At 41.0% G+C, this 26,965-nt stretch overlaps 1 protein-coding gene across 1 annotated transcript in view; it reads right to left on the bottom strand.

The window, feature by feature from the left end:
* Nucleotides 1-26,965, bottom strand: part of pappab (pregnancy-associated plasma protein A, pappalysin 1b) — a 138,852-nt gene that overhangs the window by 48,778 nt on the left and 63,109 nt on the right. The window contains exons 11-15 of the mRNA XM_051669375.1: nt 24,577-24,684; nt 23,481-23,616; nt 22,830-23,043; nt 22,268-22,436; nt 2,441-2,624 (exon numbers count right to left, since the gene is read on the bottom strand). Coding sequence (XP_051525335.1) covers nt 2,441-2,624; nt 22,268-22,436; nt 22,830-23,043; nt 23,481-23,616; nt 24,577-24,684 — 811 coding nt within the window. The remainder of the gene's footprint in view (nt 1-2,440; nt 2,625-22,267; nt 22,437-22,829; nt 23,044-23,480; nt 23,617-24,576; nt 24,685-26,965) is intronic.

The following is a 26,965-nucleotide window of genomic DNA, read 5'->3' as shown; positions in this document are numbered from 1 at the left end:
CTTTGCATAGTTAAGTCTTAACTTGCATCTGTGGATGCAGCGGCAAATGGTGTTGACAAACAAAGGTTTACTAAAGTTATCCCAAGCCCATGTTCATGATATCCATTACAGATGAATGAAGTTTTTTAAGACAGTGACATCTGAGGGATCAAAGATAAGCATGAAAGTAATCCACGCGCATTCATAAGTGGTTTTCGTCTTGCCCGTTACACACCGAGATTTGACCAGATTCCTTGAATCTTTTAACTAAATTATATTGTGCACGGTAGAGGGTGAAATGCCCAAAATTCTTCCAATTTGCCTTTGAGGAACATTGTTCTCAAAGTGCTGGATTGTTTGCTGAAGCATCTGATGGCAAATTGACAAGTCTTGAACGATCCTTGCTCTTGAAGGACTTTTTGAGGCTCCTTATACATTATACAGTACTATGACACAATTGCCTCACCTGTTAACATCTCCTGTTTCACATCGCCTTGTTATTTCAACTCGTCAAATTGTTATTAGTCTTAAATTGTCCCTGTCTCAATTTGTTGGAGCGTGTTGCAATCATCTGATTTGAAATTACAGTACATAAAATTTTTTTTAAAAAATAAATAAAAAATTAAAAAATTAAAAATAAATAAATATATATATATATATATAATTCACAAGGTAAAACATCATATTATGTGTAGTTGTGGTGCTTTCAATATAGCAAAGGGTGAATATAATTTACAAATCTCTCCTTTTTGTTTTTATTCACATTTTTCATACTGTCCCAACTTTTTTGGGAATTGGGGTTGTATTACCATATATAGCCTACATAAGAATGAATGGTTGTTTGTTTTATATGTGTACTATAATGTACTTTTCTGTGTATAGTGAAATTGTTTTACTACTTAGAAATATAAATTGAAATGATTTGATATCACGAGAAAAAGGCACCACTGACAGCAGTAAAAGGCAAAAAAAAAAAAAAAAAAAAAGACATTTGATATAATTAAGGGACACAGTTGTCCAGCATCTGCGAAGAGCATCAAAAAATAGCACTTGTGCAAAAACATGTAGTATTTTCACAAAGTTTAATTGCATACATTAAATTTAAAAGTATATATTTATGTTTAACAGGAAAATAGATTTACAGTGCAAATTATGGTTAGTCCAGGGATGCTTGTGCATCAGCATTAGACGCTGGAAATGTCCCGCCCCTTACTGATAATATGATTGGTTAGCAAATATCCAATTGCATCTGAAATGAATGTTCTGATTGGTGGATCAGCTTAGTCAGACTGTCTGTCTTGCTAGTGCCATCAGTTGTGCTCCTGCCTCCCGCAGCTCCGTGCACATTTAGAAAGAAACTCTTTACAATTTTAAAATAACATTTAAAACACAATTCACTCAATGGTGCTGCAGCATCGCATAAGCAGACTGAAAGTTCTGGGTCAAAAGCCTACTCGTTGTTCTGGTGGCCATACGTATAATCACTTATTTTATGTGGGCATACGCAAAATCCTTAGAAAGATAGGTGGGCATACAGCATATGCCTGTGTATGCCCTAGACTACACTAATGGCCAAGACCAAACATACTAACTTATCATATCCATTATAATACTGAAAAATTGATTCACAGAGTTGTCGTGACTGAACTGATAATAACATGCATGTCAAATGCATTACCTGTGACCACTTGTGATCAGATTTTGAGGGGATAGTCTCTGATTTTGTGACAAAATACATCACTTACTACACTGCCTGCACTACAAATACAATGTGGATACATGCATATCTGATTACCTCTGAATGTGGTTTGAGTGATCAAATTACAACGTTTTGAACCCTGTATACATCTGTATTTAGTGCTGTTGTTTTGTGATCGCATCACCCGCGAAAGATGTTAAGACCAGGTGTAAACAAGGTCTTACAGCCCTGATGAAAAATAATAGCACAGCTGGTAACCAGCATATGTTGTGCTGGTCTACAGCATGGTTTGTTTTTTGACTAGCTTATTGAGCAAGACTTTTTTGGTTAACCAGCATTAACAGAAAAACCTTACTGGTCGACCAGCTTTACAAGCTAAGTTTGGCTGCTGAACAACATGTCTAGACCACCATAAACTCACCTAGACTAGAATGGGAATTGCATGCTGGCTAAACTGGTCTGTCAGCAGGGAAGACAGAAGTTCTGGAGGTGAAGCTGCCATGAAATAAATGATACTTTGACTCTGATGCTTGATGCTTAGAACTTAAGTTGTAGTTCACCTGGAATATTCTTTTTAAGAGTAGATCAAAATTAAATCTACAGTACTTCCATTTTATATAATATACAGCATTGCTTTCTCAATGAGCATTTATTTTTAGTTTTTTTTTTTAATGTTGATGTCTAAACCACATTTGACATTTATAGAGGTGACCTCTCAATCCCAAGGGCCTTTTATTTAAGGAGCTGTCATGCTCTACCCACCCACAAGCTGAGCCGGCTCCCGGCACTGGAAAGTGCATTTCTTGCCATAGGTGGTGCCCTCAAAGAACTCAAAGACAGCCGGGTGCACGTGGTACTTGTCGGGCCGTCCGCAGTCTACAGGTTCACAGGTCACCTGCTTGTTCCATTTTCCATCTGCACAGGTGAGGGACACCGTTGATTCAGACTGTTGAGAGGAAAAACATAAAGGCAAGAGGTTCAAATAATGGAAAAGAACATTTTGTTTTCTCTTTGTTAATTCACTTGGTAAAAGTACAGCAACTATTTCAATTTACCATCAGTCCAGACCATATCAAATAATACACATCTGTTTCCATAACACTTTACACATTAGATTACAGTAAAAAGAAAAAGAAAAAAAGCTAAATTAATGTATTAATGAATCACAGAGAAAGGAAGCAGTGGGAAGAGGGCCGTCTGAGTTGCTGATAATAAATGTCTCGGGTACAGCATATAAAGCTGTCAGAGTCAGACAGAGGTCATTTCTGCTGTTTCACTAAGCCATTTCAGACCTGTGCGGCACCTGGAAAGACATCTTCCAATTTAAAAACACATGTATTCTCTGTTGCTCTATCTTACTCTCTCATTTCACTCTTCACTCTCTGGAGTGAAAATGCCACTTCTCTCACCCTACAGAACCACAGAAATAAACAAACATCACAGCCTATTGGAGCAGGGTTGGGGAAATTCAGAATTTCAGAATTGGCCGCCTTTCCAATTACAAGTTGGAATTCGAATTCAGTTGGCTATGCCCCACTGGATGTTGAATTGATATTTAAATTGGAATGACAGGAAGAGGAATTTTCTTAATTGCAATTCACAGAAACACAGTCACACAATAGAGAAATTTCCATGTGACAAAGCATAAATAATTTAATCTTTAATTTGGACAGTTTATGCCTATTTATTCCGTGATATGTAGAACAGTGGTTCTCAACTGGTTTTGCTTTAGGACCCAGATGTTACATTGGACATCAAGTGGCAACCAGTGTTGGGAGTAATCCAATAACAAATACTTGGTTACTGTAATCTAATTACATTTTAGCCAAACAAAGTAGTGTAATGCATTACATTTAAAATTGTTGTAACCAGATTACAGTTACTTACTTTCAAATACTTTTAAGTACATAATAGGGTTATGCTTTCTAATAAGAAAAGGTTACATTTCTAATAAATTATTTATATAGAATACATGAATTATGTCCCTGTAATGAGTCATTGTGAAGGAGAAGGTGAGGTACTGAGTTTAACAATGAAAAAAAAAAGAAATAATAGATGTTTTGAATTTGTTGACCAGAAAAGTATTTTAGAAAGTAACTTAAAAGTAAAGTAATTTGTAATGTGATTACTTTTCAATGAAGTAATTACTAAAGTAATATGATTACAATTTTAGAGATATAATTAGTCATTTGTAGTGGATTACTATTTTTAAGTAACACTGGTGGCAAACAGACACAATAACAAAATGTCTTATTGTACAAAAGTAAATTACCAATTATGAAAATTTACAATAGTCCATACAATAAAATTAAATGTATTAAACACAGAGAAATATAAAAATTAAATATAATGTTCTGTGTGGCATTTTAAACATTACTGATTATTAATTAAATCTAATGTTCCTGGAAATACCCTATACGTTGTGTGTGTGTGTGTGTGTGTGTGTGTGTGTGATAACATGGTTTTTAAATAAGAACACGAAGGGTTTAAAGCAGAACTTCAAATTTTAGTTGTAATCTGCATCCTGTTTGCAACATAAATTCAAAATGAAGTTTAAAGGGATAGTTCACCCAAAAATGAAAATTCTCTTAAAGATTTTTAGAAGAATATCTCAGCTCTGCTGGTCCTCACAATGTAAGTGAGTGGTGACCAGAACTCTGAAGGTCACTTATAAAGGCAGCATAAAAGTAATCCACAAGACTCCAGTGGCTAAATCTGTCTTCAAAAGTGATATGATAGGTGTGGGTGAGAAACAGATCAATATTTAAGTCCTTTTTTTTACTTAAATCTCCACTTTCACTTTCTTCTTTTGTTTTTTGAAGATTTGCATTCTTCATGCATTTCACCACCTACTGGTCAGGGCTGGTCAAAGGTGGAGATTTATGGTAAAAAAAAGGACTTAAATATTGATCTGTTTCTCCCCCACACCTATCATATCACTTCAGAAGACATGGATTTAACAACTGGAGTCTTCAAATTACTTTTATGTGGCCTTTATGTGCTTTTTGGCTTTTTGGAGTTCTGGCCACCATTCACTTTCATTGTATGGACCAACAGAGCTGAGATATTCTTTTAAACATCTTTGTTTGTGTTAAGCAGAAGAAAGAAAGCCATATACATCCAGGATGACATGAGGGTGAGTAAATTATGAGAGAATTTTCATTTTTGGGTGAACTATTTCTTTATTTTTAATTCAATTATGAATGGTGCAGAACCAACAATGAAGACTATTATGCCTTTAGCTTATTTGGGCTCTTTTAACACTCTGAGGATTCAGTTATCTTTGTTTCTTGTAACATACTGGGAACACTAACTGAACTATTACAAAACCAACACATTAATCATTGTTTTTATTACAGTAACATCATGTTCTTGTACAAAAACCCTAAAAAAATACTTACTGTTCCTGCAAATAACCAACTAATAAAATCTGTAGTGTGTACAAAGCAGGAATAACAGTCATGAATTTGTCACCAGGAACAAAACACAAACATTATTCCACTAGCTCTTCAATGAATCTTAAATTGTGTGAGCCATGCAAAAAAGCTTTATGATTTTACTGCACGACAGCAAATTTAAGGCTTTTCTCAGCCAAGAAAAGTATTGTGATCTAGAAGAATGTGGTTACAACATTTTGTGTATGTGTGTGTGTGTGTGTGTGTGGTATTTAACATTAAATAAAAAGTAAAGTTTAACATAAACCATACCCGGTGGCTTGGACACATGCCGTAGGTAGGCTTAGAGTCCAGACGTTTCAATGAAGCACAGAACATGCACGTCTCCACGAATCTCTCCATTTGTTTATAACAAGCGATGAAAGGCGGGTTACAAAAAAGATGTCAGTGATGTTTATTGAACCAATTTCTGTGAAGCCAAACAGTTTTTGCTGGCAAGGCACAGATTATTGTGGCAAATGTTCTTTAACATGCATCCACAAAACACCATGATGAATGAACAGCAATTTTGTTGTTGCTTTTCTTTGAACCGGGCCATTTTGTTCTCTCTTCTATTTTCATTTATTTATTTATTTATTTATTTTTAATTGCAGATTTAAATGGCCTAGAATGTAGTGAGTCTGTGGAATCCAATGCTTATCTAATGTTCTGTACCCTCTCAGGAAATGTACAGCACCTAAAACTGAGCAGAGCTGCTGGAAGCTTTTGAAATGCAATCCTTGAATATTTGAGGTGAATATCACAAAAACAAAAAACAAAAAAACAAAAAACAAACAAAAAAAAAACATGAAAGAACAAAACACAACAAAACAAAACAAAACGTCCTGGTTACTTTTGTAACCTCCGTTCCCTGATGGAGGGAACGAGACGTGTCGATGTAGTGACACTAGGGTCACTCTTGGGAGCCCCAAACACCTCTGCTTTTTTGAAAAAAGGCCAATGAGAATTGGTGAGTGGAATTTGCATGCCACTCCCCCGGACATACGGGTATAAAAGGAGCTGGTATGCAACCACTCATTCAGATTTTGTGCTGAGGAGCCGAGACCAGGTCCCGGCCATTTCAGTGGTAGTTCAGCATTGTGGCAAGAGGGACACAACGTCTCGTTCCCTCCATCAGGGAACAGAGGTTACGAATGTTACCAGGACATTCCCTGTCTGTCACTCACTCGAAGTTGTGTCGATGTAGTGACACTAGGGGTCCCTATACAAAACGCCACAACTAGCTGAACTGTGTTACGTGAACTGGCGGTGTGTGATGGGTAGACTGCTGTGTGCCTCATAGCCAGCGCACCAGGCCGTCACGTAACCTCCCCCAACGCTCTTATGAGCGTCGAACGGTCCATCAGGAACAAGTCGACTGCCCAACTACAGGGACAGGCTAGCCCAGCCGAGGCCTCTTTTCCCACTCTTTTCTCCCCAAAACTGACTGGGAGCCATAAATACCCTCCTTGCACAGAAGGGTAGTGATCTCCGCACGCAAGGTAGCAGCATTCTCGCCCTTCACCGAGGTGAAGCGGATGCCGCTGAACCTGGGCGGGCACCTGGCAAACCGAGCGCAGTTCCTGCATCAATCTCGGTCAGAACTACCCTCGTGCAGTTCTTTTAGCGCCTTGGCTTGGTGTACTTGCAGGAGAGCCATGATGTACAGGGCAGAGGCAGCTTGTCCAGCGGCACCATAGGCTCTAGCCGTAAGGGACGACGTAAACCTACAGGCCCTGGATGGGAGTTTCGGGTGCCCACGCCAGGTGGCGGTGCTCTGCGGACACAAATGCACCGCGAGTGCCTTATCCACCTTGGGGATCACTGAATACGCCTGGCCGCTCCGCCATTGAGAGTAGCAAGAGCGGGGGAGCTGAAAGACCTTGTCAGCTCCTCATGCACTTACGGGAGAAAGGAACGGGGGCGGGCCGTGGCCGTGGGTGGCGCCCGAGCCCAGGAACCAATAGTCGAGCCACGAGGGTTCAGGGGAGAGTGGAGGGTTCCACTCTAGCCCGACGCTCGCGGCCGCCCGGGAAAGCATGTCTGTCATTTCTGCGTTGGCCTGGGACTGGGCGACCAATCCCGAAGGAGGAAGCCCAGTCGAAGCCTCTGCGTCCGACTGGATGAGCCCGCTCTCCGATGCTGCGCTTGATAACTCGTCTTCTTCCCGGGCTCCGAACGAGATGTCGAACTCGCCCTGAGCCATGACCGCAATGTTGCCATGGTCATGTTCTCACAATGAGGACAATACCCATCCACGAATGATGTCTCTGTGTGGGCAGCGCCCAGACACGTAAGGCAGCGATCGTGGCCGTCAGAAGCGGAGAGATAATGACCGCAACCAGGAATAACACACAAACGGAAAGGCATCTTTAAAAAGGTGTTCCATGTGTGCCGCTCTTTTAGAAAGAAAATATACTCTTTTTAGAATATACTCTTTAGTTGTTTCTGCCGAAGCATCCAGGGGCATTCTCTGCACTCCACGGGTGCAGAGGGGGAGAAGCCACTGAAATGTGCCGTAGAATCCAGCAGATGAGGTGAATGAACTTCGCGGATGAATTCAACTTCAATGAATAGAACTGCTCGGCTCCGAAAAGAAAATCTGAATGAGTGGTTGCATACCAGCTCCTTTTATACCCGTATGTCCAGGGGAGTGGCATGCAAATTCCACTTGCCAATTCTCATTGGCCTTTTTTCAAAAATCCCAAGAGTGACCCCTAGTGTCACTACATCAACACAACGTCGAGTGACTGACAGATAGGGAACAAAAAATCTTTTCACAAACTTTTCTTGAATTAAAGTTTTTACTAAAATACAGCTCACCATGAAAGTGTGACAGGATCAAAAATGAATTTTCCATTAAGGTGCAATATTTGCTCGCTGGAATTGATTTCCAGGGGCATTTTTTCCTTTGTAAGGGCATTGTTTCTAACTTTATAAAATGACACTGTGTCATATTTTTATGACAAATACTAAAATTTAATCAATAAATTGTTGATTTTTTATTTGTTATTTTTATTTTATTTTTTTACATTAGGGTTATTTAACATATCCAGATATTATGCTGGCTCGCAACCACTCATTCAGGTTTTGTGCTGAGGAGCCGAGGGTAGTACAGCGGGTAGTGTTGTGGCAGGGGGGACACAACGTCTCGTTCCCTCCATCAGGGAATGGAGGTTATGACAGTAACCGAGACGTTCGTCTTCTGTCACTCACTCGACATTGTGTCAATGTAGTGACACTAGGGGTCCCTATACAAAACGCCACAACTAGCTGAACCATTTTACGTGGACTGCCGGTGCAGGTGCAAGCAAGCTACTGCGTGCGTAGTAGCTGCTGAGTGCGCCAGCTGCGGCCTTTTCTCTCTTTGTTTTCTCTCCACAGAGTATTCAGTTATTCGGCTGGGGCCATTTTAACGCTCAATATATGCGCCGGGGAAGGTGTTCTTTTCCTATCCTATTCTTTCAGGGGGAAAAGACCCTGCGGAGACCTCATCCTGCCCGAAGGGGAGGTAACATGTGGCAAGCACGTCAGGTGGGCTCAGAGCCGCACATGGAAGAGGCGCGGTGGTAGGTCCTGCCTGAAAGGGGAGGAGCTCTACAAACATGGCGACCAGGACAGAGAGGGCTCTGTCGAAGGGAGACGCAGGTCTGCTGACAGGGAGTCCGTACTGCGGAAAATACATCACAGGGGGTTACCTGTGTAACCCAGACCAAACTCCAGGCAGGTATTGCTGACAGAGAACACTTGCAGGTCCCCGACCCTCTTGATGGAGGTGAGGGCAATCAGGAGGGCCATCTTCAAGGAGAGGGCTTTCAACTCGACTGGCTCTAGCGGCTCAAAGGGGGCTCCGCAAAGGCCCAGGAGGACCACAGAGAGATCCCATGAGGGGAACAGGCGTGGCCTAGGAGGATTCAGCCTCCGGGCACTTCTCAGGAACCTGATTATCAGGTCGTGCTTCCCTAAGGACTTACCGTCCACTGTATCATGGTGTGCCGCTATGGCGGCCACATACACCTTCAAGGTGGAGGGGGACAGCCATTCTTCCAGCCTCTCCTGCAGGAAGGAAAGCACTGACACGACTGCGCATCTCTGAGGGTCTTCAGCTCGGGAAGAACAACAAATTTGCAAACCGACGCCACTTCAGTGTATAAAGCTGCCTTGTGGAGGGAGCTCTGGCCTGAGTGATCATGTCTACCATTGCTGGTGGTAGGCCACTTAGGTCTTCTGCATCCCATCCAAGGTCCAGACGTGGAGGTTCCAGAGGTCTGGGCACAGGTGCCAGACGGTGCCCCATCCCTGAGAAAGAAGGTCCTTCCTCAGGGGAATTCGCCAGGGAGGGGCTGTCACGAGGAGCGTGAGGTCTTAGAACCAAGTCTGGGTGGGCCAATACGGGGCCATGAGGGTGACCTGCTCCTCATCCTCCCTGACCTTGCACAGGATGTGAGTGGCCCTCAGCGACCTCTGTCGCCGCTGACTCCATAGGAGGAGACGGCGGGCGAGTTGCGATATGCGACGTGAGCATAATCCGCCTTGGTGATTTATATACACTACTGTTGCTGTGTTGTCCATCCGGACCTACACATGCTTGCCCCGGATCAATGGCAAAAGCCTCCGCAGGGTGAGCAATACTGCCAGCAACTCGAGGCAGTTGATGTGCCAACGCAGTCGGGGTCCTGTCCAGGAGCCAGCGGCTGCGTGCCCGTTGCACAAGGTGCCCCAGCCTCGCTTGGAGGCATCTGTCATAATGACGATGCACCTGGACACTTGCTGTAGGGGAACTCCTGCCCGTAGAAATGCAAGGTCTAGGCAGATCGGCGTGATGGCCAAGCAATGTGTGCCGCGGTGCCATGCCCATCTCAGGACTCGAGTCTGAAGCCAGTGCTGAAGCGGTCTCATATGCATCAACCCTAGTGGCGTGACCGGCGCCGAGGATGCCATATTCCCCAAGAGCCTCTGAAAGTGTTTTAGTGGAACCGCTGTTCTCTGCTTGAACGACTTCAGGCAGTTCAGCACCGACCGCACGCGCTCATTTGTGAGGCGCGCTATCATCGAGACTGAGTCTAACATCATGCTGAGAAAAGAGATGCTCTGAACCAGGGAGAGCTTGCTCTTTTCCCAGTTGACCCAAAGCCCTAGCCAGCTGAGGTGCCTGAGCACAAGGTCCCTGTGTGCGCACAGCAACTCTCGAGAGTGAGCTAGAATCAGCCAGTCATTGAGGTAGTTGAGTATGCAGACGCCCACTTCCCTTAACGGGGCAAGAGCTACCTCTGCAATTTTCGTGAAGACGCAAGGGGACAGGGACAGGCCGAAGGGGAGGATCTTGTACTGATATGCCCAGCCGTTGAAAGCAAACCGTAGGAAGGGTCTGTGTCGAGGTAGAACTGAGATGTGAAAGTACGCCTCCTTCAGGTCTACCGGCGTGAACCAATCTTGATGCCGGACACATGCCAAAATGTGCTTTGGCATCAGCATCTTGAATGGGAGTCTCTGCAAAGTTCAGAACTTGCAGGTCCAAGATTGGCCGCAACCCACCGCCTTTCTGTAAAACCCTTTCTTCATCTCGGCTGGAGGGACAGGCTTTATCGCACCCTTGCACTGAAGGGTCGTGATCTCCGCACGCAAGGTGGCAGCGTTCTCGCCCTTCACCGAAGTGAAGCGGACGCCACTGAACCGGGGCGGGCGCCTGGCGAACTGAATCGCATAGCCGAGTTGGATGGTTCTGGCCAACCACCGTGACGGGTTGGAAAGCACTAGCCACACTTCCAAGCTCCGGGCGAGGGGCACTAAGGGGACGATCACATTTAACATACCTTTGGGTGGGGCCTCGCGGCGGGAGGGAGCAGGGGATGCCACGTCGAGGAGCCTCGCTTCGTCTCGAACTCGTGGCTGCGCTGAGGGGACGCTCGAAGCACTTACCTTGCTCCATGTATCCGGCGTCAGGGGAGGAGGGACTTTTTGACCATTCTCGTAGTCCGTCACAACCACCTGGCCGTGAGTGTGAGTGTGGTGCGACCGGACTCCTTAAGGCGGTGTCTAAGTTGCAGGTGCTCAGTGCCAGGTTGCCGTGATAACGGCGGTCGTAAACACTGGCTATGTGACCCAGGGAGTGAGGAAACTGCTCTTTTATTGAGAATGTGGGTACCGCAGCCAGTTCGGGTGCGGCGAACATAAAAGAAAAGGAAACCAAGGATTTACCTCCCGGCCCTCCACCGGGGGATGGAGTGGTCTGGATACCAGCTCCGGGTTTGCAGCAGACATCTTGCTCCATGTGTTGTCCATCTCAGGGGCGCTTAGGAGCCTTTCGGGTCCTCGTGCCGGCCCGTGAGGCGGGGGGCGTCAGCTTCCACCAGGGAGCTCTATGCTGGGGCCGAGAACTGGGCTCAGGCTGAGGCGGAGTCGCCTGGGCTTTTGCCGCCGCAGGGGGACACCCTCGGCGAGCAGATGGGATACGGGATCTTGAGCCGCGCCAGGGCAAGATGTGTTGTATAGCCTCCATCTGCTTCCTCACCGCCGAGAACTGCTGGGCGAAGTCCTCGACGGTGTTGCCGAATAGGCCGATCTGGGAGATGGGGCGCTGAGAAAGCGAACCTTGTCTGTGTCGCTCATCTCAACCAGATTCAGCCACAGGTGGCGTTCCTGGACCACGAGGGAGGACATCGCCTGCCCGAGGTGCACCGCAACCGCCTTATCCACCTGAGGGACCTCCGTATACCCGTGGGCTGCCCCGCCATCGAGGGTAGTGAGAGCGGACGAGCTGGGAGGTTGGTTTCGGGCAAAAAAAGTTGCCCTCCATGACCTCGTCAGCAAATCGTGCACTTCCAGGAAGAAAGGGACCGGGGGGGCGTGGCTGTGAGCGGCGCCCCAAACCCAGGAACCAATCATCTAGCCGCGAGGGCTCGGGGAGGGTGGAAGTTTCCACTCCAACCCGACACACGCGGTGGCCCAGGCAAGCATGGCGGTCATCTCGCCGTCAGCCTAAGACTGGGTGGGCTGACCCGACGGTGGCAGCCCAGTCGAGTCCTCGGCGTCTGACATCGCCAGTATGCTCTCCGATGCAGCGATTGAGCACTCATCCCGCCCTGAAGCTCCGAAAGGGACACTAAGCTGGCCCTGGGGCGAGCTGGTCTCCTCTTGGAACTCGCCGGGGGAAAACGAGCGTGCTGGGGAATAGAAGGTCCGCGGGGATTTACCCGGCGGAGCCGCACCCATTGAAGCCCACATATCGCCTCCAGCGCCAGCCGGGCCGGCCTCGTACCCGGAGGTAAAAGGCGAGGCACGGGGGTGGCTAGAGTGGCTTTCCCCCGGAAGAAGGAAAGCCGCGACCGCAACGTTGCCATGGTCATATTCTCGCAATGAGAACATGAACCATCCACGAACGTTGCCTCAGTGTGATCGCAGCCCAGACACGTGAGGCAGCGCCCGTGGCCATCGGAAGCGGAGAGATAGTGACCGCATCCAGGAATCACACAAAGATGGAAAGGCATCTTTATAAAGACATGTCTTTAAAAAGATGTTCAACGTCAATGTGTGTGCTCTAATAGAGAAAATATACTCTTTAGCAGGAATATAAACTCTTTTAGCACTGTCGAAGTGCCCAGGGGCGAAATCTGCAATCTTGTTGTGCAGAAGGAGAGAAAGCCGCTGGAAATGCACCATATATCCAACAGCATACGCTTCTTAAGAGGTGAATGGAACAGCAGTAGTATTCAGCTTGCTGATAGTACAACCTCTCGGCTCCGAAGAAAAAATCTGAATGAGTGGTTGCGAGCCAGCTCCTTTTATACCTGTATGTCCGGGGGAGTGGCATGCAAATTCCACCTGCCAATTCTCATTGGCCTTTTCTCAAAGATCTGAGGTGTTCAGGGCTCTCAAGAGCGACCCCTAGTGTCACTACATCGACACAATGTCGAGTGAGTGACAGAAGGGGAAAGACATATTTTTCACAGTCTTCTATGCTCATATTTACCAAGGATGCCAATATTTTGGACACAACTGTAAGTGCTCATGAAAAGAGGACATCCTGAAGGGTACGTTCCTTCATACATTCCTCATTATGTGAGGGCAGCAACATAGTAAAATATATTTTTTTGACCTCATATCACTGTCTCAAAAAAAAGTAATAAAAAAAAATAAAAGTGAATGGCCATCAAACTACTCTACATCTCCCCCTAGGGTCAGAGCGACCACTGTCTATTTGTCATAACAATGCCAAAGAGTGTGTTAGCATGCATACCTGCCTTCTTTATTAACACTTCTGAGGCTACAGAAGTACATAAATGTGTCATCTAACTTTCCCTCCCCAGACTTCTCTGGCTCTCTCAAAGCCATTTGAAAGTTGAATGACACTTCAGACACAAAGTTTATTAGCCGACACTGGCTGCATTACAGAAGTAGTAAAAGAAATGACCACAGTCATGGGGTGTGTGTGTTGGATGAAAAGGAAAACATAAACTGTTGTGGTTGAACAGGAGAAACACAGGAGGCTGTTTGAATGCCCAGGGACCCACCTGTAAGGTAGGTAATCATGGTCACATGTACACAAATAAAAAACGCAAACAAGTGCACGCCATTTCTACTTGAGTTAGAAGTACATAGCAAAAAAATTAAATACAATAAAATAGTGCTTTCAGTCAATTAATTGTTTTAATCGCGATTAATTGCATAATTTTTGTAGTTAATCGCAATTAATAGCAGATTTTGAAAGTGCTGAAATTTGACTCTAAATATACTTCTTTTCCTGTCAAAATGCATTAATTTTCTTCTTGAGAAAAACAAAAAACCAATATTGATCAATATAATGCTTTATTAACATTTTCCAAAGTGTTCCACAGAATAAGATAGAAATGCACTAAAATGGCACAAATTCAAGTAACAGTAATTGAAAGAACTAGTCCCCCCATACATTGCACATTCATTGCAGTGGGCATTAAAACTCTTAAATTCTCATCCTCCACAATATTAAACAGCCCGCAGACTGTTGCTAACAGCAATCGTGAAGCTGCGTTCATGATTCGTATCAGGGCGCCAGCATCAAGCACTGCTTTTAACTCCACATGAAAAGTTGCAGACAAAAACATCTCATTCTGCGTTTTGGTGATATTTAAGACTTGACGTGTTTCTGTGGTAATTAAGAAGCTTATTTTTTGTACAACAAATAGCGTTAAGAGGTCATTTCCTTACTACTTTATCACTGACACTGAATCACTGCTGTGTGTATTTGTGGTGTGCGTCAGTGTAATGACTCCGGGCGGACACATTACAAAGATTCCATCCTTTTCCAACCAGTGTTTATGCTGTATTGACGATAAATGCGTTAATCGTGATTAAGAAAAATAACACGTTTTACTTTCTAAATTAATCTCATGCGTTAACGTGTTAATTTTGACAGCTCTAAAAAAAAAACTAAAAAAAAATTTACTCTATATTTTAGTCTTGTTTTCCAGTAGAAATACCTAAACATTATTAAAACAAAATAACTGTACTTAATAAGCAACATTTTATAAGAGATTAAGAGATTTATGTTTAGAACAAGAAATAAAAAAAAAAAAACATTTGCCAGTGGGGTATGAAAAATAAACTTGTTGTTCTCTTGAAATTAGTTTATTTAACTTAATCCATTAGCAGTTGTTTTGTTTTGTTTTTGTTTTTTGTTTTTTTGTATTTTGCTTGTTGTTTTTAGCATAAACCTCACTAAATTTGGGTGTTTTGCTGTATTCTCTGAAAACAAGACCTAGTATCTTATGGATGTTAAGATATTTATACTGGAAAACAAGACAAAAATACTGAATAAGAAAGTTATTTTTTTGCAGTGTAATGTCTTCACAGGCTGTTCCTTCTTGTGAGCAGACAGAGAACGGCTCGTCAGAGAAGGGGACTGCCGTCCCATCACGGGGTGGCAAGTTGTGGAGGGGGATAGAGGGGTGTCTGCGTGCGGAGTTTCCTTCTTTTAAAACTTTACAGCTGCTGATTCCTCCTCCACCGAGTATTTAACTACCACTGACTACTGTGCCTAATTCAACACAGATGCCACTGTTGGACTTTCTTTTGCACCCCACCTCCATCCTGTCTTTCTCTCTCCGCATACACACACGCACAAATGCATAGTAACACACGTAAGCAAACTCAGTCAACACACACACATAAGCGCAAAAAAACAGGGGGTAAAGCAAACCTTGAAGTCTCCATTTCCCTCTGCGCTGCTGAAATGTTGTTTGCCTAATAGTGATTTCAGGACATGCTCTGCTTTCAATAACACCTTGGCAAAAACAAGAGGCCGACAGCCAGAAGGTTGCAGCCACAAAGACATGACACTGTATTGGATGTTGTTGCTGTAGTTATCTGCTCCCAAAACTGGCCTTTTGTGCATGATGGGTTGTGAGATCATAAACCTTGATGCTTGGGCTTGGCCTGCAATTGTATAAACACAGATCAATCTCTGTCTATAACAGCTCCTAAAGCTGCTTTTAAATAGGACTGTATTGGCAGCCGCTCAATGATGTTACGGTAACAGGTTAATGATGAAATGGCTAATTTGTCGCTGACTAGAGTCTTTAAGAACGCATATCATGAGCTCCCTCGAGATAGCTGATAAGTTTTAATGACTGTGCTGGGATCAGCACTTTCCCTGTGTAAAGGGCCAAGGGCTTCTTCCCACTGCCATCATACTCTTACTATTGCACACATGCAAAACAGGGCTGTAACCACTATAGACAAGCACCCTCAAATATTCTGACTAGTGGCCGATCAAATCTTGGTTATTTAGTTACGGCCTTCCAAACAAAACTTGAAAATAAATGTTAAATGTTTGTATTTAATTTAATAACTTTAACATATTAAAAATTTTAATGCGAAGACCCTGCAACTGTCATGTTTTTTAGATATTATATTCCAAACATTTTTTTCTAAAGGAATCATATCAAATACCTATTTTGAATCATTATTCTGATGAAATCAAGCTTTTGATTAAGTGTTTTAATGAGTGAATGTGTTGACACTACACTACAATAACTAGAAAACTTTATAATGGAATATAATAAATGAAAAGTTTTAAAAATGGTCTCTAAAAACTTAAAATTGAACAGATATAAAACATCTAGAGTATATCTGACTGAAAGAGATGGAATTAAGAATTGCACAGAGATTTTGTATATGCACAATCCAATGTTAGGGGAATGTTTTAAAATGAAATTCCATATACTGTACAAATGTTTTAATGAAAAAAAAAAACCAAACATGGGGATAAGTTGTTTAAGAAATGCAAATACTGGAACTTATTCATGCAACATGAGTAAAATGATTTGATGAAAAATGAGCAAAATTAAATGTTGCATTCAATTCAATGCAACAATTTATGTAAGTATGTTTTTTACAAGTAATTTGCACAGAAATTTGTTCTGTTTGTGTCTCACAAATGAAGCCAATTGTGTTCTGTGTAGTTTTAGTACCATACTTTGTTACAATATTTATTTTTAGTGAAATATTTATAATTTAGAGCTATCAAAATTAACACGTTAACACGTACCATTTATGTGTTAATTGTTCTGAATCACGTTTAATGCATTTACCATTAATACAGCATAAACCAGCATAAATGCTCATTGGAAGAGCGAAACCCTCGTGTCATTACACAGACGCACACACCACAAACACACACAACAGTGATTACGTGTCAGTGATAAAGTGATTGGGAAAGGAGCTATTTGTTTCACAAAACAAGCCTAGATGGGACTTGTAACAGAAAGCATTTTACATCCTAAGTAAGGCATATTTTAATTACCACAGAAGCAAGGCAAGTCTTAACTACGTATCACCAAAATACAGAATGAGACATTTTTGTCTGCAAGCGCTTTTCATGGGGAGTTCAAAGCGGCACTGTCACCCTGACGTGAATCATGAACGTGGCTTCAAGATTACTGTAACAAAGCGGATCGCTACAGTCTGCGGGCTGAATTATATTATGGAGGATGAGAGTTTAAAAGGTTTAATGCCCATTGCAATTAATATGCAACCTATGTGGGGAAACTAGTTCTTTCTATTAGTCAAACTTTTGGGAAACGTTTAATGTTACTTGAATTGGTACCATTTTAGTGCATTTCTATCTTAATACTGTGTTTGGAAAATGTTAATAAAGCATTATATTTTTTTAATATTGTTTCGTTTTCTTTCCTAAGGAAATAAATGCATTTTGACAGGAAAAGAAGTATGTTTAGAGTCAAATTTCAGCACTTTAAAATCTGATTAACCGTGATAAAAATATGTATTTTTTTAAATATATAAAAAAACTGTAATCACGATTAAAAATTGTAATCAACTGTCAGCACTATTACAATTACACCTATATTTATATTATATCTGACTTGATATTTTATATCTATACATTTACAGTATATATTTGCAGTATATCTATAAAAATATACAGGGTTGGGGAGTAATGAAATACAAGTAACAGGAATACATATTTAAAATACAAAATATAAGTAACTGTATTCCACTACAGTTACAATTTCAATTATTGGTAATTAGAATACAATTACATCAAAAAGTATTTTGATTACTGAAGAGATTACTTTGCATTTTATTGTCATTTGTTTCTTTTAATATTTAGTCTTTTCAGATGGAAAACATTTATACATATAAATGATGCGATCAAAAGTGCATTTGAACAGCGGAGAAACACTTTCTTATGATGTTTTACATTCATACGAGCAGACAGAGTAGTAAGTTTGAAGTAAGTTTCGAGCACAAGAAACAGAAATAAACCTTGTATAAATTGTCAGCTTTACGCTAAGCTAAAATGCTATTTCTAGCCATTTTACATGCACACGTTACCAGGCACGATCATATTTTGTTTATCAAGAAAATTCATGTTGGATCATAATTTATTTTTTCTTGTAAGACCTTTGATATTAGGGCAAAAATTGTATTCTTGATATTAATTTTTGTATTGTTTTCCTGTAAAAATATCTAAAAATCCTTAAAACAAGATCAGTTTGATTAATCTTGTTAGAAACAACACTGCATAAGATATTTAGGTTTTTCAGAGAATGTAATTTTAACATGTGTATTTTGTCTAACTGTACTGACAGTGTTTTTATAGTCAAAACAAGTGAAAAAATCTACCAGTGCTGAAGAAATAATCCAAAGTATTTAAATTACGTTACTGACCTTGAGTAATCTAATGGAATATGTTACAAATTACATTTTACAGCATGTACTCTGTAATCTGTAGTGGAATACATTTCAAAAGTAACTCTCTCAACCCTGAATATAAATAGGCAAAACTCAACAGGCTTCCTAGTGAGGTTACAACCAAATCATACAATCAGTGATGAAGAACATTAAAGTATTTTATGTTCTAAGCAACAGATGGGCCTGCTTTAAACACTGACTACACCAAATCTCAAGTCATATAAATAAGAGAGTGCAAGGTTTAAATACTGCACAGTGGATGACTGTGGGTGCATCCGAAACAAAAGTTTTGTGAATACTGGATAGATTCATTTCACTTTTACAATGAAATGCTATAAATATAGAGCTATTAAATTTCCTGTATCAGATGTGGTGGTATTTGTGAAAATTCTACACTTTTACCTTACATAACTAGACTAGACATCTCCCTAATGGCCCCTGAAGCCCCCAGCCCTGGACCCCAATGTGCACCACTGTTTAATAAGTCGAGGCCTCCAAAAAGCAGAGAAAAACTGTCTGCAGCCTTTCTTTCCAAATGCGTAATAACTCACATGCCAAGTTTCTCAATCGACAGTGGCTGCTGGCAAAAAAAACAAAAAAACACCCAACATACAGTAGAACTCATGTGCTTACAAAGAACACACAGCACTTTTTCATTGTTTTTTCTTTTTTTTTTTTTTTTAATATTCTTTTTTCATGAATATCACCAAGACAACAAGAGCTGGGAAATAGAAGAAGAGTTGTTTTTTTGAAGGGCCAGAGCAGAAAATGGCCCAGAATGTTCTTTGTGAATGGGTGGGGTGAGATGGATGACTGAGGGTTTGTGGAGTTAGCACTGTGCTAACACTTGGCCAGGTGGAGTGGGGTAAATGATTGCCTTTGCCAACGCTGGCCTTTTGTATGTGGAACTGGGTTCAACGGGTTGCAGCAATCGATGTTCGTTGCTTAGTGAGGGCATACTGGGCTGGCAGATCTACAGTGCCACTGATCCGTGGCCGTGCCTTAAACAAAGTCCTCAGGGAGCGCAGTGGCAGCTGAGCATGGTGCTCCAGTGTTTTGATATCAAATAGACTCGAAAAAATAGCATCCTGACCGACTACACTCTGACAGTTTCTTCATACGTTCAAACAGTAGTGAACCAGAACATGCAAGCACAATTAACAGATGTGCAAGGCACACACACTCACGCACAAAGACACACGTAGACCCTCGTGTACACAAACTAATAGAGACACAGACACACACACCAGCCCATTTTTAGAATGCTTTCATAGTTACATGTGCTGCCTTCTAAGGCCACATACACAGTAATCCGTTTTCATTTCAAATCTCCGTTTACAGTTTCCTAATGTCATAATTTTCCTACATATACGGTTATAGAGAGCTTTTTTGAAAGTACCTTTTTTTGTGCTGGAAAATGCTGTTCTAGTGTGAATGAAAGGTGCAAACGGAGCAAAATCAGTGCAATAAAAAAAAAAAAAAAAAACTTTATTCTTGTGGACGTGGCCTAAGGGTTGGGAGTTGAGACTATCAAATGCACACTAATGATTCTTCAGATATTCATAATGACATCAGACAACAAATCGAAAACAAAGCTAGCTATGGATGATTGGCGAATGAATCGTTCTTTGGCATCAAACGAATGCCACTTTTTTACGGACTTTACTCAAAAGAATCATTATTTTGCATTGAATGAATCATACTTTTGATTCAAACAAATCATTGGACCTAATTGAATATGAGTTGTTGGTTAAAATCAACCTGAATCAGTTGAACCGACCACATTGATTGCTACTGTAAGTCCATCTTGTGAGTTTGACTTGTAGATGTACAACAATTATTTTACAGATACTCATAATGACATCAGACAAGAATTTGAAGACAAAACTAGCTATCGCTGACTAACGAAACAATTGTTCTTTGGCATCGAATGAATCATCTTTTGCATCAAATGAATTGTTCTTTTGGATTGAATGAATCAAACTTTTGCATCAAACGAATCATTGCTTTGCATTAATGAATCATTTTATTTGCATCAAATGAATTATTCTTTTGCAATGAATCGGTTGAAATAATATGCAAAACTGAGCACGAGTTGTTGGTTAAATCAAACTGAATCAGCTGAATTGACTGCACTGATTGCTGAGTCCATCACTAACTGAATTGAAAATCACACTTTCAGTCATATCCCATTAAAAATAAATGAGCCGATCCAAAGAACACTAGCTATGTTTACAAAGGATTTGTTGACTTAAAAGGTGATTTTTAAGCTCCGAAACTGCACTATTTAAAACACATATTTTCTAATTTAATTAATTACATAACCAATGTATAAAATACCACACTTGAGTAGCACTCAAAAGAATAAAATATGTAAAATAATGGGGCTTCTCAACCCTAGACAAAACCATGATATGTAAGAACCAAAGCAAGCAGCCATGCTTTGTGAAAAATTATCAGTGTATTCATGTTTGCCAGACAGTGATTTCTGGAAGCAGGAACTTCCTTTCCATCACTCAAAGATGACCGTTGAGGTTGCTATTCAGTCAACTGTTTTTCCAGCCTATTACAATAACAACAAGAAAACAACTTCCAGTCAGAGAGGAGGTTGAGAGTAAAGTTTATGAAAAATCTACAGCTTGTCTTTTATTGGAGCCACATGGACCATTCCAGTGGTTCCAGTGAGGGAGAAAGACATAAAAACAACATCAAGCCAACAGCAGAGAGCCCACTGCTCAGAGCGCCAGCTATTGTGACCATTCACTTAACCTCTCACAGTTTGCTTAGCAAACCCTACGTGAGCCATAAATCTTTACTGCTGCTTTCTCTGTATGTGGTCAGGGCATGAGTCAATAATTATTGCTTAATCTAATATAAGCCGTTGTGTGTGCATGTGTGACTGTGTATGATTGTGTTGTGTACTTCTCTATAAAACCTGGTCCAAATTCTTGGCAAAAATATAAGAGATTTTACTGCAGGAAATAAACACACACACACACACACACACACACACACACACACACATGTTGGTGCAGCTATCATTATGAGGACTCTCCATAGACATAATGATTTTTATACTGTAAAAACTATAGATTCTATCCCCTAACCCTAACCCTACCCCTAAACCTAACCCTCACAAAAAACTTTCTGCATTTTTACATTTTCAATAAAACATCGTTTAGTATGTTTTTTAAGCAATTTGAATTATGGGGACACTAGAAATGTCCTCATAAACCACATTTATAGCCTAATACCCTTGTAATTACCAGTTTGTAACCTAAAAAAAAGTCCTCGTAAACCACTTAAACCTGCCCACACACACACACACACATAAAGTACTGTCCACATGCACTCAATGATCACTTTATTAGGAACACTATGGTTCTAATAAAGTGCTCGACGTGGTCTTCTGCTGTTGTAGCCTATCTCCCTAAAGGTTTGACGTTTGTGCATTCTGAGATGCTATTCTGCTCACTACAATTGTACAGAGTGGTTATGTGAGTTACTGTACTGTGAATTTCTGTCAGCTCGAACCAGTCTGGCCATTCTCCGTTGACCACTCTCATCAACAAGGCATTTCTGTCCGCAGAACTGCCGCTCACTGGATGTTTTTTGTTTTTGGCACCATCCTGAGTAAACTTTAGAGACTGTTGTGCGTGAAAATCCCAGGAGATCAGCAGTTACAGAAATACTCAAACCAGCCCATCTGGCACCAACAATCATGCCACGGTCGAAATCATTGAGATCACATTTTTTTCTCCATTCTGATGGTTGATGTGAACATTAACTGAAGCTCCTGGCCCATATCTGCATGATGTTATGCATTGCACTGCTGCCACACAATTGGCTGATTAGAAAACTGCATGAATAAGTAGGGGTACAGGTGTACAGGTGCTAATAAAGTGCTCAGTGAGTGTTTATTATACAGTACATTCTAAAAGTGATTAACTAAACATAGTGGTACCTGTGTTTTGATGATGTCATCATCTCTATGAATTTTCAGTATATATCCTCGGTTACAGGTGATGGTGCAGCGCGCTCCATTGAAGTATCCAGGACTACTGCACTTCATCTCGGCATTGTTGACCATTGGCTTCTGACACTCGATGACATCACATGAGTAGTGAACGCAACTAAGGGATTGTGACATTTGCAAAGATTATTGAAAGAAGTTGCATCATGTCAACTTAGGGGCTGTTCACACTGAATGCCTTATGAAAAGCTAGATGCAACACAATTAATGGAACCACATGGTTTCTTTAAAACACGTTGCTCATTTCACGGTGAGACGCAACAGTCAAAGATGTCTGTTTAGCACATATCTAAATAGAAAACCTTTAAAAAAAATGGACACAAAAATGTGTTTGGTGTGAACAAACTCTAAGTCTTCTTAAAAACTAATTCATGAAAACCTTTACATGAAACCTTTATAGATTGAAGAAGATTGAAACACTAGTTCAGTATGCTGCATGGTTGACACAACACAACTGCCATGAGTGGAAGCAATGGTAGATTGATTTCCTCACCTTTGGCCCATAGGGTTATAGATTTCATTGCTCTGGCAGCCGCTGATCGTGATAGGGTCAAAATATTGGAAGGAGCGCAGGCCCACACCTGAGATGGCCACCAGAGGTGAGCCAAAGTTCACTTTGATAGCCTTTGTTCGATAGAAGGCCGTGCTCAGGTCGTGACTCACAGGAATAACCAGTGGATTGTTCCGGCAACTCAGTCTCCAGTCCCCTGAAACCGTTCAATCATTGCACAATATTCAGTATATCACCTCATGCGATAGTAGCGTTAATTTTAAGTACAACATCTGGCTAGTCTCTTGGCATGGAGGACTGGTCTTTCCTCAGACTAAGCTATTGCATATTATCATATTTTTGTCCTTTTGGAGCTTGATTGATAGTATAAATCAATATTCACTTTTGTAATAAAGAAAAAGCAGCATTCTGCATTCTGCTAATCTCCCTTTGTTGTTCCATAGATGAAAAAATATAGGGTAAGTAAATAATTATAGAATTTTCATTTTTGGGTAAACTATGCAAGAATTAGATTACTAGAAAACTGACTATGTACTGAATGTGTATACTTGGCTAGTAATAGCTTTTATTAATACTAATAAATAGAGAAGTAAACTGAGGGTTATTATATTATTGAAATATGGTGAGACTAACCAAGAGAATGTGTTTGCTCTTTAGTGTCCACCAGCTGAACAGTAACGTTGTGCTGTCTCTGGTCGATGTCACCAGTTCCGTCAGCAGCAAGATGGATAATGACCGCAGCAGCCACCATAGGATGAGCGTAATAAGCCTTATGAGAAATAAAAGATGCTTACTGACATCCATTCATATCACATAATTTGTAAAAGCGATTTTGCCAAGTAGGATGTGTTCCTGGATCAACAACTTCTGTTGATCAAATATAGTTGTAACCCTATCCCTAACCCTAGCCCTAACCATTAATTATCTCTAAATTTAGATGGAAATAACAGGTTGATAATAATGTTTTTCAAGTCCCAGTTCCAGCTCAAAGACTAAGCCTAAATTCTGAATGGTTCATAAGAATGTTGTTCTAGAACCAAACATCCAGGGATGACTGATCGCACTGTGATTTTGATGACAGTAGGTCGAATGTTCTGCTGCTGAAGTCGGTCTGTGCCTAGTGAAATTACTGCCTCCAGTGGCCGAAGCTAGTAGTCTTGTTGAACGTAAGGGCACTTGTGAGCTCCAGTTTCCAAGTAAAATGAGTGGGCACCAAAAGTGAGCTGTGTTTTTAGTTGTAAATTATGTAGTACAGTGAACAGGAATGCATATTTTATTTACCCTAAAACCCTAACCCAAACCTCAACCCTAAACCTAAACATTAGTGGAGTCAAAATTTAATATTAGAGGGAAAATGTGCTTGGGATGGCACAATTTGGCAGAATGGAACATGGTCTACTACACTTGGTGAAATCACAGTAAGTTGTGTGTTAAACTGGGATTTTACCAAATTGGCTGTGTTCCTGGATCAACATTTTTTCAACATATTCATATCCCTATCCCTAACCCCAAACCCTAACCATTAACCACCTCTAAATTCAGAAGGAAACCATAGGTTGATAATAATGTTTTTGATGACCAACCCCAGCTTACAGCATAACCTTAAAACTAACCCTAAAATCTGATTGCTTATTCAAGAACATGGCCTAGTTGTCAAAATCATGATAATACTGATTTGTGTATTTGATGTGACATGACATCAGTGTCTGAAACTGAAACCATCTCTTACCTTTAGCCAATATTTTGAAGTCCAGCTGTGCTGTTGCGACTCCTCACAAGGAAACCAAGCATACTGAGACACACCATGGGACAGGTCAAACACCTTCGACTGACAGCTCTGAGTAAACATACACAAATTATATTTATTTTATTTTCACTCCCTTATATCCCCTTATATTTAATTTGTGGTAAATTTGCCTGATAACTGGTGGATTGAAAACAGTCCATGACCAACAGAATAACAGTCCATCACAACCCAAAGCAGATAATGCCCTACTGTATGTTTAACATATGTCTATAATACAAACCATTGCCTACTTTTTTATCTACTGTAGTTTATATATATACTGATTCTCACTGCATTTTGATATACATGTAACAATAAATGTCTAGCTGGGGTGCATTTGATTGCATTTATTTTGTGCATTTACTGACTTCATTCATTTGAGATATACTGTACGGTGCTTTTAACATAACATCCAACCTCCCACCATATTTGGCTTCTCACAGATGAGGAGACATGGGCATTGGCAGAGAGATGGCTTTAAACGGGCCGACCTGACAATGTCAGAACTTTACAACCTTTAAAGAAATGTATATTTACTTTGTTTATAATCTGGATTTCGACAGCCGACCTAATAGTCAACCAGCCCACCAGGAAAAGTCCCGGAGCTCCCTACAGTACAATCAGTTCATCCCTGACTGAGGAAAGGTCTACTGTTTTGCATAACAAACGGGCAGAAAAAAATATTCTTCCAGTCTTCACATTACAGCAATTCTTTGAATTAGATTATACACAAATTACCTGAAGGGCCAGGTACTAAAACAGAGTAATGATGAAGTTACCAGCCTGCAGTCCCCTATCAAAAGGTAATTTAGACCATCTGGAAGCTCACAATTAGCCAAGTGGCTGGGTTAAAGTGCCACTCCAGATCAGCCTGAAAGCCAGTGAAATCCGGGTGAAAAGTGGAACTGAACTATTCTCTTCTAAAAACTGTGAGCACACCACACTGGGATCAGAACTGGCCCAAGCTGCAGTGACTGTGAGTGCATGGTTTCAAAATTACTTGTACAAAGAAGGAGATTGGCTCTCTATGTGAGTGTGAAGTTAACCAATCATACAAGCCTCTAGGGAGGGTCAAGTCTGATCAAAAAGAAATCACACGCCGGTAACTGTTCTCTGGCATTAAGGGCAACTTAGGACATCTTGCCAGAGGAAAAGCTCAAAATGACTTCTCTTTTAGGCCAGAGTACCTTAAAGGAATAGTTCACCTGTATGACTTTCTTTTTTTTTTTGTTTTTTTTTTTTTTTTTTTTTTTGTGCAACATAAAAGGAGATGTTAAGCAGAATGTTAACCTCAGTTAGCATTCACTTTCATTGTATGGAAAAAGGATGCAATGAAAGTAAACGGTGACTCAGACTAACATTATGCCTAACATCTCTGTTTGTGTACCACAGAAGAAAGAAAGTCATTTAAGTTTGGCAGGACATATAGTCAACTGATTGGGGTGAAGGAAAAATGTTTGAAAAGCAATGTAAATACACATGCAGTCTATATCTTAATCTAAAAGCCTGTTTATTCATAAATAGTAATTAATTTTAGAAAAATGCTAAATGTCTTTGTAGAGGCATTTGAACTGAACAGCTATCTCCAAGTCCTCACAACTCTGCTCCTTTGATTCAGTGCGAATTGCAGGCAGTGTATTTCATTACACTGTAGAGTAATCTGACAGCAAAGCCTCACTTTGAACCTCCTGAACCCAACTGTGGGATGAAAATGTGTAACGCTAGGTGACACTGGAGAGCTGCACGGTGCCTCACAGAATGAATGGCACTAATTATGTGTTCTGTGTTTGTTAATGTGTAACAACAGCAGGAGCAGTTCAGGGAACCAATGCAAACGTTTAGGCTGTCTGTTACTTCTGCACAATTAATTTTTGCTCAATCAGCAGAGGTGTGCTTGTTACAGTCTAGTCTTAATATCAACCCCATTTTCCCTTCATAAAATGTATCTCTCAGTTTAACCTCAGTGAGAGATGCAGGCACATCAAACTTAAAACTTCACATCAAACTATAGGGTAAATTCAGGTAAAAAAAAAAAAAAAAAAAAAAGAAGGCAAAATTTTCTGGAATCCCATCCTACTACAGATAAGAACATATATTTTCTGTAATTATTATGTCTGGTTTACCAGCCTCTTTGAAGCAAATGAGCAAAAACATAACAAATGTAGTAAAACCTAATATCCAGTTTATTCTTGGCCAGAAGGGTCATTTCTAGGCAGTATATTTTCATGCCCCCAACTTAAGTCCTAATATTATTTTTTTGATGCTTTTATCACAATATTACAATTAAGTGAACACGGGGGGAATTTTGAATAATTGTATCACTTTAATGTGA

The sequence above is a fragment of the Myxocyprinus asiaticus genome, chromosome 3 (assembly GCF_019703515.2).
Source record: "Myxocyprinus asiaticus isolate MX2 ecotype Aquarium Trade chromosome 3, UBuf_Myxa_2, whole genome shotgun sequence".
NCBI classification, from domain to species: Eukaryota; Metazoa; Chordata; class Actinopteri; order Cypriniformes; family Catostomidae; genus Myxocyprinus; species Myxocyprinus asiaticus.
This window is presented reverse-complemented; position numbering and strand designations above follow the sequence as displayed.